Raw genomic sequence first — 13,875 nt, 5'->3', positions numbered from 1 at the left:
ATAAAAAAAAATTACTCTGCTGTAATGCAAATGCTGTTAACTGGCCTGGGGGAAAATTGATTGTCAATTAAGAGGCAGATTCTTCCAACCACCTCACCAGTAATACTCTGTCTTCCCTGGGATTAACTGATAGATTGGAGATGTTACAGGCAGGGATTTTTCTCCCTTGGAATTCCAGCAGACATGAACAACAATATAGAGAAGATAATGTAATTCACTTAGTCAACTAATTAAAAGAAAAGACTTTTTTTGTCATTTGCAGGTAGGCTGCTAAAATGTAATCGGCTCCTGGAATGATTCCATGAATCTTCAAGTCTTTTCAAAATTTGCAAAATATTTCCTTGAGGTGGCAGCTTTGGTGAGAGGGTTCTTCCAAAGTTTCTCCTGCATTTTCCCTGGTTAGCCTTGTGATACGAGAGCTACGTGCATGTAAAGGAATATCATGTGCTTTTGAGAGCCATAAGTAAAAAGCAGCACTGAATTGTCAGTAACTATTATTAGCATCCTGTTATTTTTCTGTTCCTAGTACTTAGAATAGTGATAGTTTGTAGTGCTTTATTTTATACAGCCATCCATCGCATTCAAGGACAGGTTACCAAAGCTGAAAGCATATCCAAACTTTTGCTTGGATCAGAGCTCGCTCAAGGCTTTCTTGCAGCTTACAAACGCCTGCTAAAATCAGGCAGCGCCCTCCTGGATCCTGCTTCCATGTCTGCTGTCAGCACATGCACATTCAGTGAGGGCATCAGGCTTGACAGCGAGAGACATGGCCAAGGGTTCTCCAGTAGGATGTCTGGAGAGGCAAACCAGTCAACCGTACATAGATGGTAATGACTGTCACAGGCTTTAAAATAGTTCACTGTTGTGAACATATTTAAGATACTAGTTACTGCCGTAATGGAACGGAGCAATTGTCCATCTCCTCTGGGACCTGCCTCTGGCAGCGAGTTGTGCACGTGGCTCCTGAGGAAGACGGAAACCTCACAAGCACAGGGGAAAAGACTTGTTTACAAACCTGTTTTCATGAGTGCGTGTCCTGGAGCCTGTCTTCTCATCTTCAACAGCAGTTTGTCCTAACCTTCCATCAGAAATGCTTTAATGCACACTAATTTGGCTGTCCTGAATTCCTCTTGGAATTTGTTAAACTGACTCAATTTGTTATGGCAGCAAACTGTGTTTGTTTATTCTGTGCCATGTAATGATTTATCAGCTCCTGCCTTATCAGTGAAGATAACTGCAATGCTGCAGTTTGCAAAGATCCCAAATGTCGTCTCGTTCCTTCCTGCCTAGCAGCCTAGCCTGAGTGAGTAGGGGAGGGTTTCTGGTGTATGTTATGGTTTGCATACAAACTTCCATGAATATTGTGAAGCTTATGGAAAATGTTAATATGCAAGGACATAAAAGGACACTTCCTCCAAAAACTGGGCTCTCCTAAGACATCAAGTGCAAAACTAACTCAACGCTTCTGAAAATGCTGTCTAATATACACACTTGTAACGATATCCTATGCCATGACATTATTCAGATTGATATAAATGGACATGCTTTTTATTTTAAAAGTAAAGCTCGAAATGGAACTCAGTCTGGCTTTTAAGTAGGTAGCTGTAAATAAAGGCTGGCAACCCTTTCTGAACTGATGTTGTATTCAGACTGATACAGAAGCCTGTTTTGTATTGCAGCTGAGCAGAGGTGGGGCCAGGCCACACGTAACATCACGAGTGAGCACCTTGGCATGATTAAGCTCCACCAGATTTTGCGTTGCTGTGTTTCTCTGTAATGTGGACCAGAAAAGATTGGCTTGGTGACTAGAAAAGACATATTTGTTTCTTTAGAAATAGTGAACAATCAAAATTGTAAGAAGAGTTTGAGTAGAATTAGATTATGTTTTTGAGGGATGCTTTCTTCAATAGAAACCGGCCTTTTAATCGCTGCTTCTCTTAAGAGAGAAAATCAGTTTTCTCTCTTTTTTTCCCAGGGTGGGGAAGGGGAGGAAAATGGAGGGATGGAAGAGAAGTGTACCAAATGGCTGAAAACCTTAAGAATGTGGGAATATTCCATTTTCCATCAGAATTGGGAGCTTAGAAAGACTTGCGGGTGAATGAGAATGTGCCTTTTCTACTGTTTACAATGAAACATTACTCTAGCTATGTAAGCCTCCCTGCTTTTGGGTTGCTGTGCCGCTGGAGACGTTTGTTTTTTGGATGAGAAGAGAAACTGATATCCTAACTGTTTGTGGTTATTTTATAATGTTTTCCCAAAAATTTAGGCCTGTTTCATCCCTGTGTCTTGGCCCAACACCCGTCTGGGCTATCCTGCCTGCCTGGAGTCACATTTAGCTTCAGTATCTTACCCCTTCTGCCATAAATAAAATATAATGTTGTAAGTGCTGTTGTAAGGGGCTGCATTTTGACCCCAAAGAGGCACGTTTCTAAGTGGCGAGTGAAACAATCCTCGTGTCTACATGGCTCTACATCTCTTGGGGGTCCTTTGTTATTGTTTTAATAAACCTGCTAAGGTACCATGGCAACCGGGTGTGATAACAACAGCCAAAGCAGGCTCAGATGGGAGAAATCCTATGCAGGATAGAATATAATTTCATTTCTTTCTGAGTATTTGCTGTCTTTGGTGCTGTGTACAATGTGGATTTTTCCATTTGCAAACCTTCTGGGTTTGTGTGTTCTAAGGCTGTCGCAATTCTGCTTGGTTGACTTTGTGATTGCTGTAATAATCTCCAGCCTCTTGCATGCAAAAGTATTTGAACTTTTGTAAATGTGTTTTGAGGGGGACGCACTTTTGGGTGAGTAGGTGCCAAGCAGCATAAGGCTGGGGGGGAGAGGGGATGTTGGTTTGATTTTATTTTTTTTCTTGTTTTCTTTAGCCCAGTGTCACGCATGCTGTTCTTGTTCAGTCTTCTGAAAGCCCTCCATACTTCCCAGAGGGCAGCATGTTCCCCATTTCCATTCCCCATTAATTTCGTCTCTATTGAGAATACTAATTAGTGAAGTTTACAATAATACGAAAGGCTCTCTACTTCTCCATCATTCCTGTGGCACATCTCATGCGAGCTGTCCCCAGCCCTAGTAAACTGTGATGGGATCAGCCAAGGATCACCCTGTGCCTCCTTTCTTCTGTATTTTCTCTCTGTGCTGGGATACAAAGGGAAAAGACGGAGAGATCTGACTGTAATTGCTCAATATTGTACACATAGGAGAAATCATAAATTGTAAGTTAAACCCAGCTAGAGGGATATTTTGTATTGCAGGAGTGATGCAGTGAACTGTGAAACAGTTCAATGTATGTATGTACCTGCTTAGTTATCATTCATTTATTGTTGAAGCTGGTAGAAAGTCGCTTCAAAAATCTAGCGTTTGAATGCGAGATGAAGATTTCTTAGTTTTTCCAAAGGCTGGTGCATAGAAACCACATAAATATTATTGATCTTATATTATTTCTTTAAATGGCCTGTTGAAATGCCCCTCGCCTATGTTAGCATCTCTTTATTGACAGAGAGGTGTGGTATTGCCTGTGTGTGCAGAGCTATTCCCCCCCTCCCCCCTTATGAATTTCCCCCCCCCCCCCATATAGTAAGTGGTAATTGCCCAAGGAAAATGTTTCATGTGTTGGCAGTCATTCCATGTATTATGTTACCTGTTTTCTTTGCAGGTTTCTAACTTATTCCTACCTTCTGGCCTTCAATGCGTGGCTTCTGTTGGCACCGATCACCCTGTGCTACGACTGGCAGGTCGGCAGCATCCCTTTGATCGAGTCCATCTGGGATGCGAGGAACTTAGCCACAGTGTTCCTGGTGCTGGTGATGATGTTACTCAGCCTACACTGCATAGCTGCATTCAAGGTAACACTGAAAGACACTCAATACAACATTTTGTTTAAAATCTCTTGTTTCCTAATCTTCAGATGAAATGGTCAGTTAAGTGCAAGTTTTCCTCTCAAATGCATTGGATTGAGGTGAAAAAAACACACCGCTACATAACTAACACAGACATGCTTAACAGATGAAAATGTCCCTCTAGTTGAATGTCTTAGTCTCTAATTGGTCTGATTTGAGGGTAAAACTTGGCCTGGAGTCCTGCATTCAATTACTGTTAATGATCCATACTCCACTGAAGTTGTTAAGTGTCTCTGCCTCTCCCATAGTCATTAGGCTCTTTGTCACTTGCTTCAGACAGGACTGGGAACTGTCATCTGCAGAGCCATTTGAAAATGAAATCAATTATTGTATTCGTACCTTTGCTATGCTTCTAAAACTTAAACGTTGCATACATCTTGATGAGAAGATTTCCCATCAGCGGAGTAATGGAATGTGGGAAATCTGAAATTATCTGGAAATTGTTATTTAGCGTAAATAATACAGTTGGTAAGCCATGCTTCACAATTCAGCATTTCAGATCCACCATTAATCATATTGCAGAAATGAAAGTGAGGTTGTACTAGACTTGTCAGAGATCAGGTATACACTTACATGGAAGGGGTTTTTTTGTGGATCATAGGGAGTTACAAACTATTCCTCCTTCAGCTGTGTTGTGGAATCTTCTTTAGGAAAGGTGTTGGTAATTGTTTTTGAAATAGTACAAAAGTTTCTCTTCCTTAAACATACATATCGCTGAAAAGCATAGTAGGGGAGTGACAGGTTTTTAATACCTATGTTATGCTAAAATGTGCAGGTCATGTACATGCTTCAGTCTACCCTGGCAGTCTTCTCTGTGCTCCTGATAAGAGACAGAAAATGAACCAAACAGTTTGAGACTGCAGAGTTATTAATTTAGATTATACATTGACAGATGCTGTATGGGAAATATGGGAAAACATCCTATTGGGTATTCACTAGTTCTACCTGCAGGTTGTACATCATCTTGTATTGCTCCTGCTTTCATTACTCACTGCTAAAGATATTCAGAAGTGTTTGTATTAGACCTAATCTTGTTCCCAGGGAAGTTAATGATAAAATTCTCATTAGCCCAGTACTGAACACTTCTGAAAAATCTTATCCTGTGTTCTTTGAAGTTTTGGTCGCTTTTTATTTCTTCTCCCGTTGTCGGAATTGGTACTATGTGTAAGATTAATGTTGTTGGTTTGCTGGGAAAAAATCTTTCAGGATTATCCAAAGACATTCTGTGTTGTTTTATTTTGAGTAAAATGGTAATCCAGAAGGATTCCTTTGGGTAACTGAATTGTTTGTCTTCTGTCAAACTGCAAAACAAAATATTTCACGACACTTTGTGCATTAAATCTCTAGATTTTATCATATTTTTATTCCTTCTGTTTTTTTTCTTAAAGGCAAAACAATTCAGTCTGGATTTATGAACACCGCTGCTTGATTTGAAACTGCAGCTTCTAATTTTTTGTGAGAATAAGTTCACTGCTTTGCTCTTAACCACTGTTAATGTTGCGTTAAGCAATGTGAATTTCACTCTCCAGGCATTTACTTACTGGATGCTTTGAAATTAATCTTGTAGATTCCTTTGTGTTTATCCTTGAAAACCCCGAACATGGAATAAATTGGATCTGAAGTGATCTGCTTTTGTGTCTAACCCAAGTAAACCCAGAACCATCACCTATTCTTGACAAGGTTCTCTAATCAGTCTCTACTCGCAGCCTCCCAGCAAACCCACTGTGAACATGGAACTGGTAATGGTTCCTGGGGGTCAACCTGGACATGCTTCCCCCAGCCCTAGGTATAATTAGAGGTAGCTGAAATAATCTGCTTTTCAGATTTTCTATTTTATTTTTAATGACTCTCATAACAACCCAATTGTGATACTGTCACTAAGTGGTGTGAAGATGATTGTGTTGTACCGAGTAATATGAATTATTGAGGAAAGCAAACAGTAGGAAGAGGCACGTTTCCTGGAAATAAATTATCCCATTTGGCTTCGGACACTCTCAGCAATGTCTTCTACAGCGAGGAGAGGGAAGTTCAGGACACATGAACTGTAGGCACAATTCATTATATTAGGCTCTTAAGAAAGCTTCTTTCCAAATGCAACAGCAGTGGCCTTTCATACGACATTGCTCCCCCTGCAAGAAGGACCATCCTTCAGTCAAGCCCCAGACAGGCTATTTCTCAGTATTATGCAGCCTGTAGGCAGCATGAGATGCATCAGTTGATTCTTCACATTTCGTAAAGTGTAAGATGTTTTGCTTTCTTTTTGAAGCAAACACACAAAGCTGTCTTAGCAGCCATTTTTCTCTCCTTTTTCACTGCAAAGTCTAACCTGGAAGCAATAGCTTGCAATTTTCTAAGGAATGGTTTTAGAGTGAACAGGCATGCAGTTTGTGTGCCTTTCCTTTGAGTGTGTAGGTGTGCAGGGGTAAGAGAGGACAAAACCTCGTATTCATTCTCATTGGCACTAACACTTTCCTTTCTATGGCACGGAGAATGGAAATGCTAGAAATGATTTTGGCAGAAGTGAAGACATTTGTGCAGTGAACACTGAACTGATTTTCAGTGGCAAGAGGCAATGCGTGTGCATCCACAAAACAAGCTCACAAGAGATTCAGGATATATTATATGGACTGTAATTAGAGAATGCATGTATTGGATTTCTGCCTTTGTTGCCACTGAATTTTAAACAGGGCTAATTTGTTGTTGACATTTGTGATTAGGGTAATAACCCTGTTGGCATGTATGTGTTGTGCTGATAAAGGACATCTAAGGCATGAAGCTTTTTTGTTCCATTTCATTTTGTGAACGTTATTATACCTCAGAAGGAGAAGAAACAGTGCTTTGCTTGGAACACGTCTGTTACTAGATGGTGGGTTTATGCTAAAAACTGCAGAAACAGAGAAGTCAGCTCTCCAGTTTGTTATTGTTTGGAGAGAGAAGCTTCCCTCCGCATCCTCCTCATGCACTTTCACTGTTGTTCTCCTTCTTACATAATGAGGAAGTCGCTTGAAAAGTTGCTTTGTTAATTCCTTGTATATAACTTTCATTTGCTGGGTCGTTTCGTGTGCGTAGTGGTAATCCCTCTTGCTTATCAGCCAAAGAGCTCCCCATGAGCAGCTCCCCAGGAAGGACTTGTTGCTCTGCACGGTGTTTAGGTGCACAGCCACGCTTGTCTCTTGCTGCAGCCATCCCTATCACACGTGACAATTAATGTCCGTCTTCAGGAGGCCTGACGGGAGTAAAGAAAAGGCATGCTCCTTGGTGCACCTCCCACTGTGGGAGTAAAGGACCTTGCTGTCATCTCTGGCCGAGATTTTTTTCATAGTGACCAATATGGCAAAGTTGCAGTCCATCGTTAAGCAGCTCTCTGAAACCTTTTGAGACCTGATTTTTTTTTTTTTTACCACGCAGATGCCTGGCCTGCTCTGCAAATAGGCCTCTCTTGAGCTGTTTTAGCCAAGGCACCCGCAATCACCGGTGGGTCTTGAAATCCTCAGGTTCCACTCAGCTCTTTGCGGTGAACTTCCTCACCCAGTCTGGTTGGGCTTCGAGTGGCATGCTGGGGATGCTATTGCAAACGCCTGCATCCCAGAGAAATAACAGTAGTTGGGCAAAGAGGATGAGATTTGTTTATTGTTCATTTTCAAAGACAGCCTCAGCTGCAAGGAATGGACGTGGTCTGTCTTTCAGCTTTGCGACTAGGTAGATTACAAAAATACCAGTGAAATGGATGAAGCACTCTCTTTTTGGTTGCCAAGCATGCCAGTTACAAGGCCAGAGAAATAATCTGTCTGATGCTTCAAATGGCCACTAGCGTACCCAAGGGCCCATAGCACTGCCTTTCTGTGCTGGAAGAAACGGTGAGCACCTGGTGAACTGGAGAGAGAACAATTGGCCTATCATCAGGACGACAGTTATTTCTTTGACATGTCATAATAATTCAATGAGCGTGAAAGGAAAACCCTTCAGATGTTTGAAATGCCGCTCTGCATGGTATTTTTAGGTTGCTGCTTAATTAGCAGTGTGATTAAAATGCAGCTTGTCCTGTAGCTGTGAACGTATGTGCGGAGCACATGATGGATCAAATTCCACTTTCTATGTGGTACCTGATATATGGAGGGCTGATAGTGGGAAAACTCATGTGTGTGCGATGGGGTAATTCAGAGCAAGGTGATCTGGAAAACCAATTTGAAACAGTGGCTTTTGTACCTGACTAGTTTGGGAGAATTTATTTCACCTCATACTGCTTGGCCCTCATCTTGCATTTATACTCATGACCAATGCTATGGAGGTACCTTATGGTGGTTCACAGCCCCTTCTACTTGGCAGCAGGAACACGTAATGATGTGCAACAGTTTGCTCATGTCTGAGGAGGGAGTGCTACTTATGTTTCACATCAATTAAAAAAAAAATCTCTAGTGTCCTCTAGGATATATCTTTTTAAAGAACATGGTTTGCTGCTGTGTGTGACATGGCTACTTATCGTAGAGGAAATTGTGATGATTTTCAGGTTATATCCATTACATGCAACTGAGAAATACGTTATTATCCTGTTCTTTCATATGCTACAGTTGGTTGTTTTTTACTTCAGGTCTAATTTTAAGGTACTGCTGCCTCTACATTTCTCTGCATACTGCTTCTTAGCCAAGACAAGGCATTTTATACCAAATTATCATGACTTTAATTTGTGCTGTATTTGGCAACGTATTGCCATTTATCTGGTGGTTTATATGTGTGAATATCATCTAAGCATATTCCTCAGTCACTCGCAGACTATATTTCTTAGCTGATGATGTTTAATAACATCAAGGAGAGGAAGGCATTTGCATCTTCTCTTTGTGTGCTTGTTTCTGTTGTTTTTGCTAGCGCTCATTATGTGTATTCTGTCATGCTATTTACTTTACCCTGCACTCCTGAGACCTTTGCCTCGTTTCCCAGGTTTGGTATTTCATTAATAAATCACAGCTTATGGACCTTTCTGGGGAACAATTGCCTCTTTATAATATTCTACAGTAGTATCAGCACAGCTAGAAAGTATGCCTAGCAAAATTTATATGCCACAACACTTCCAGAACAATACCTGCTTCAAAGGCACGGCAAGATGAATAAGGCTATTTATCGACAGAGTCTATCTGACGAGCTGGAAACCACAGTCGTTTTCATGAAAGGTCCATTTAAAACAAATCCTGCTTTCATTTTCCTGAGGGCCCACTTGAATTCCTTCCACACAGACAGAAGGTCAGGACTGATGTTCTTAATCCTTAGCAGCAAGGTTTTTCTATGCTGCTTCTGTTGTTAATGTTTGCTGCAGGGAGAGAGTAATAAGCCAGAAAGACTCTGTTTAGTGAAAGCTGGAGGAAGGGAGGGAGCCCCTTGCGGGCACCCCTGTGTGCCTCGCTGGCCGCCTCGCTGGCCGCGTTTCTGCTCTGTCGAGTGCTGCAAGCGGATCAGCTGCGGGTCTTTGGTGGGGCTGGAAGAAACACGAAAGCCTTCCCAGGGTACTTGCTGTGCCAGCCAACAAACAAGCAAAAGAAGAAACCTTCCTCAGTCAGTCTGTATGCGATTGCCGTTCTGAATTAAAAAAGCAAACACAAGAACTATGAAAATACCTTTTGCATCGGATTTTTTTGTTCTTGGTAGATGTTTGAAATAACAGGTTTGGAGTGTGGTACTCTGAGTAAATACAGTAGTTCTGATTTGGCTCACCGTGAAGGTATTCAGCATCTCACCAAGCAGGCTCTTAACTCCTGCAGGAGTTTGTCATGCTAGGTAGGTAGTTTCATAGGGGTTGCTTTTACAAAGATCGCATTGGTATGTACTGCAAGCAGTGTGCATGTGTTGAAATTTAACCTTTTTTTTTTTTGTTTTTTACCATTTGGGTTTTTTCCCTCACATAGTGAAGCAGCCTGCAGTCACAGAATGAAAGGTAAGAAGGAAAAACAACCTCAAGGTCAAAAGCATTTTTCTAATTCCTGGAGCAATTTGTTGACTTTCCTATTTCCTCTTGGAATGTTCCACTTCTCTTTCAAAGATGCGTGTGCTCCTGCATCCTGTTCAAATCGGCTCGTCAAGAGGAATTAGAGGCTGCAGAGATTAAGGATTGGGAAAATGAGCTTATATCGTCAGGGAATTTCAGAAACCTGGATAAGAAAGACTGTGAACACACAGATGAATGGATGGGTAGCTGAGGTCTACGGGGAAAAAGAAAATAGTAGATATCAAAATTTTACTTTAAGATACTAAAATAAAAAGTGAAATGTCAGTAGAATACACTTCTGTGCCTTTCTGTGGGTTATGGGATTGGGAAAGAACTACTTTCTGCTTTTATTCCATAATTGAGAGCCTGATTTCCAGAGTGTTTGAGCATCCACAGTTCCCATCGATGCAAACAGAGTTCTTAGGCACTTTCAGCATTCTGAAAAATAGGCTGTTTTGCCTAATGGTACAGACCAGGACTTACTTCCTTCTGGAAATGGAAAGTGAACAATCTCGTTAGGGCGGTCTGAGATACGTGCCAAGGATTTCTCTTCAGATAATCCCAGGTTAGGAAGCCAATGATACTTTCGGGGGTTTTGATTCAGTTTCTGATGGGTGCGTGTTTGCCTGTACGCCAGTTCCTGAATAGGTGCTGCTGCTGGTGAACTGGAAAGTAGTTTTTGTTGTTGCCAAATGCTGGAAATAGGATCAATGTGTCAGTTAATAAGCAGTAAGCAGTGGTGGTCAAAATAGTATTATAAATCTCCATGGCTTCGGACTATCTGTGAAGTATAAAATTTGCTTAATTCTAGTGAGTAGTAACGGTGGGTGATTTTATTAGAACTAGATGATCTCCAAGGAAAACTGAGCTATTTTAGGAAGACAGTGAGTTGCTAAGCCTGGCATTCAAGCAGCTGGCGCTACTGAAGATGCTGACTTTTTTTTTTTGTGGGATGAGATGAAAGAATAAAACTGATAAATTGTAGTGATTACAGAATGTGTGGCTCTTTTTGTAGGAGCAAGCTGATTAGGCCTGGTGTCTGAGCCAGATTTGAAGCCGGGCAGTTACCTTTTCCTTACCAAATGTTTTGAGTTTTTCAGACCATCTGTTGACACCTGACTTTTGGCACTGTTCGCTCGGTTGCGGTGGCACAGGCAGCAGAGCGAAACAGCCACAGCTCCACAGTGCCCTCCTGTTTGGCCACAGAAGACGAAGATGTACATGTCCCATCCTGATTTCCGCTGGTGACCTAAAGGAGACCGTGCTGATGGTACATGGAGCATGGCACAGCGCTGCCATGGCCTGTCTGTGCCTGCACCAGTGAGGTGGGACTGGGGAGCACCCAGTGCCTGCTTCTGTGAGCTTTACATCAGCAGATTTTTTTTTCCTGTGAAGGAATGAATCCCTAGGGTTGATTCCTGATTAGCTTAAGCTTGCTTTTTAATCACCTAATGCGTGAATGCAGAGTGAATTTGACATGCTTCTACACCGTCCCTTTTATCTTTTATACCGTATATGTTGGAAGTGCAAGAGTAGATGTTTGCAGATCCTGACCTCTTGTCAGGTAAGATGCTGCCAGTGGTTTGGTGCAGGCTGGTGAGGAGTCATGTTGCCAAGCTGCTTGTGGCTTCACGAGCAACTGGTACAACAGGAATACATGAATTAAGTTTGTGGGCAGCCTGCAGTAAGGGCTTGCACAAATGGATGTTAGGAATAAACTGAAGAAATGTAATCCTCTGTCCGTGCTCTACAGACAGTCATGTAGCTTCTTTCAATCTCTGTGTCTCTTTTGATGGATAATGCACTTACCTCCTAGGCCTGCAAGCATTTGAAAATGTGTAATAGCTTTCATTGCTTTTATACAGCCATGCACTACCAGCTTTCCTGGATACCAGCTTTTCTGCGCTTGCAGTCAGATGTTCCAAGGATAACATCTCATTGGCTGCAATGGGCCATCCAGAGCTTGCTGGCAGAGAGCGATTTATGCTTTTGGTAGGAAGGAAGTCTTTACTCCATGGAGCTGTTGGTTCTAAATGGTGGAGAGGTGACACTTGCCTCATTCTCAAAATAAACTGCTAGAGGAAGAAATTAAACCCATTTGATTGCCACCTTCCCATCAAACAGGCAAGCATGTATAAACACCTTCAGAAACATTCCGGGGTAGAACAGAACAGAATTTTCTTGAACTTGTTTGCCCAGCTGCTGTCTTCCCCGAGGTGCAACTTTGTCCAGCCGGGAGGAAGTTTGTCTTCATGGCTCCACTTTCCAACGCCTCAGCCCTTGCAGGTGCCAGGGGATGTGAACATAAGTCCTGCCATCACAGTGTGAGACTTAATGGATCTGGCACCTCAGACAGTGCTTTCGTAATGGGAAATATAGAGAATTTACAGTGGGCTTATGCAAGTCCATAGTTCATGACAGATACGTCTAAGTAATCTGCGTACCTCCTGCGCTTGTACTTTGTGGACTCTGGCTTGCAGAAGACTTGTGATTTAACAGTAGTCAGCAAATATTTATTTGTGGCTCAGGAATATGTCTTATATAGAATCATAGAATCATTATGGTTGGAAGAGACCTCCAAGATCATCGAGTCCAACCGTCAACCCAACACCACCATGCCCACTAAACCATATCCCTAAGCACCTCATCTACCCGTCTTTTAAATACGTCCAGGGATGGTGATGGAGGCAGACCAGGAATGAAGGAGGCTCACTCCGTCAAGTCAGCCTCTCCCTCACTGCCAGGGGATGCATATTAATGTAGCATTGCCATAAAACCTTAATTACCATTTTATAATTATAAATTATCCTACGAGGCTATAACCAAAATGCAGACCTTTTGCATTTATGACAATACACGCTCTCCTTCCCACCCAGTCACATTAACCCTGGTCAACAAACTCCCTGCCATCCTGCACAGTCCCCAGATACTTACGTGCCTGCCATCAAGGAAGACCTGGTCAGGTAATCCCGCAGGAGTATACGCTCAAGTCCAGCACGTGTGCTTAAACCCAAATAGGCTATTTCACCTGATTACTGAGCAGAAGACAAATTTGGCAGGGAGACAAGCCAGGAGTCTCTATGAAGCCTTATAACCAAAACAGGAAAGGGAAGCGCTATCAAGAAAGCAGAGGGCAGGAAGTAACACTTGTACAGCAGGGGCGGGGAAGGGACTTTAAAGAAGAAATGTATTCTTTCTTTCAGCTGATTTACTGAACAAAAGTACAAACAATATAGATTAAGATTAGATGCACCACCTTTGCCTCATTGGTGGCATGGATATTAAAAACATTTCACTTATTTTCTCAAGGTACAGGTTCACCATCCAAGAAAAAGAAAAAGCAAACAAACCTCAGACCCAGAAAAAATTGCTATTATTCATTTATGGCATGGGCGTTTGCATGGTGCAGAACCAAACCCTGGGGCCCCATCGGTACCAAGGGCCCCCGTCCTGCCTTGCCACCAGCCTAGCATTGCCTGCCGGTTGGCTGGGGGCCAGCTCCAGCTGGCACGGCACAATGCCCAGGCTACTGCACGCTGACTCCCAGCTACCATGGCAATACAGTTTTTGGGCGGGAGCTGCCTTACACCTGGCTAACTCAGGGTCCAGCCAGACCAAAAGCTTTTTTTTGGTCCATCTCCAACCCCGTTGTCCTACTTGGGGCACTACCATAAATACATAAACTAAGAAACACATCTTCACAAAAGGAGGTAAGCTATCAAGTAGCTTATAGAAGGACATGGGAGAAATCTCCAACATTTAAAAAACAAGACAAAATTTGCTCCATGGGGTATGTAAGCAGTGCATGCCCTCCCTCCATCACCAGCAGCTGGGAGAGCCCCTGTTTGGCTCAGCAGCGGGCTGAGCCAGGTGCCAGCCCTCAGCCAGCTGGTACCTGGCGACAGCAAAGATGAGACTTCATCACCTCTCCCCTGCCTGCCCCACGCTAAGCCTCCCACAATGGCATGACTTGGAGCAACCACTGCAGCGATCA

The 13,875-nt window shown here is 42.6% G+C and overlaps 1 protein-coding gene across 2 annotated transcripts in view; it reads left to right on the top strand.

The window, feature by feature from the left end:
• Positions 1–13,875, top strand: part of TMTC1 (transmembrane and tetratricopeptide repeat containing 1) — a 136,060-nt gene that overhangs the window by 54,362 nt on the left and 67,823 nt on the right. For both annotated transcript variants that reach the window (XM_009332903.1, XM_009332902.1), the window contains one exon: positions 3,664–3,853. In XM_009332903.1, the coding sequence (XP_009331178.1) occupies positions 3,664–3,853 (190 nt within the window). The remainder of the gene's footprint in view (positions 1–3,663; positions 3,854–13,875) is intronic.

The sequence above is a fragment of the Pygoscelis adeliae genome, unplaced genomic scaffold (assembly GCF_000699105.1).
Source record: "Pygoscelis adeliae isolate BGI_AS28 unplaced genomic scaffold, ASM69910v1 Scaffold38, whole genome shotgun sequence".
Lineage (NCBI taxonomy): Eukaryota > Metazoa > Chordata > Aves > Sphenisciformes > Spheniscidae > Pygoscelis > Pygoscelis adeliae.
The sequence above is the reverse complement of the archived record's forward strand: the minus strand, read 5'-3'. Positions and strand labels throughout refer to the sequence as shown.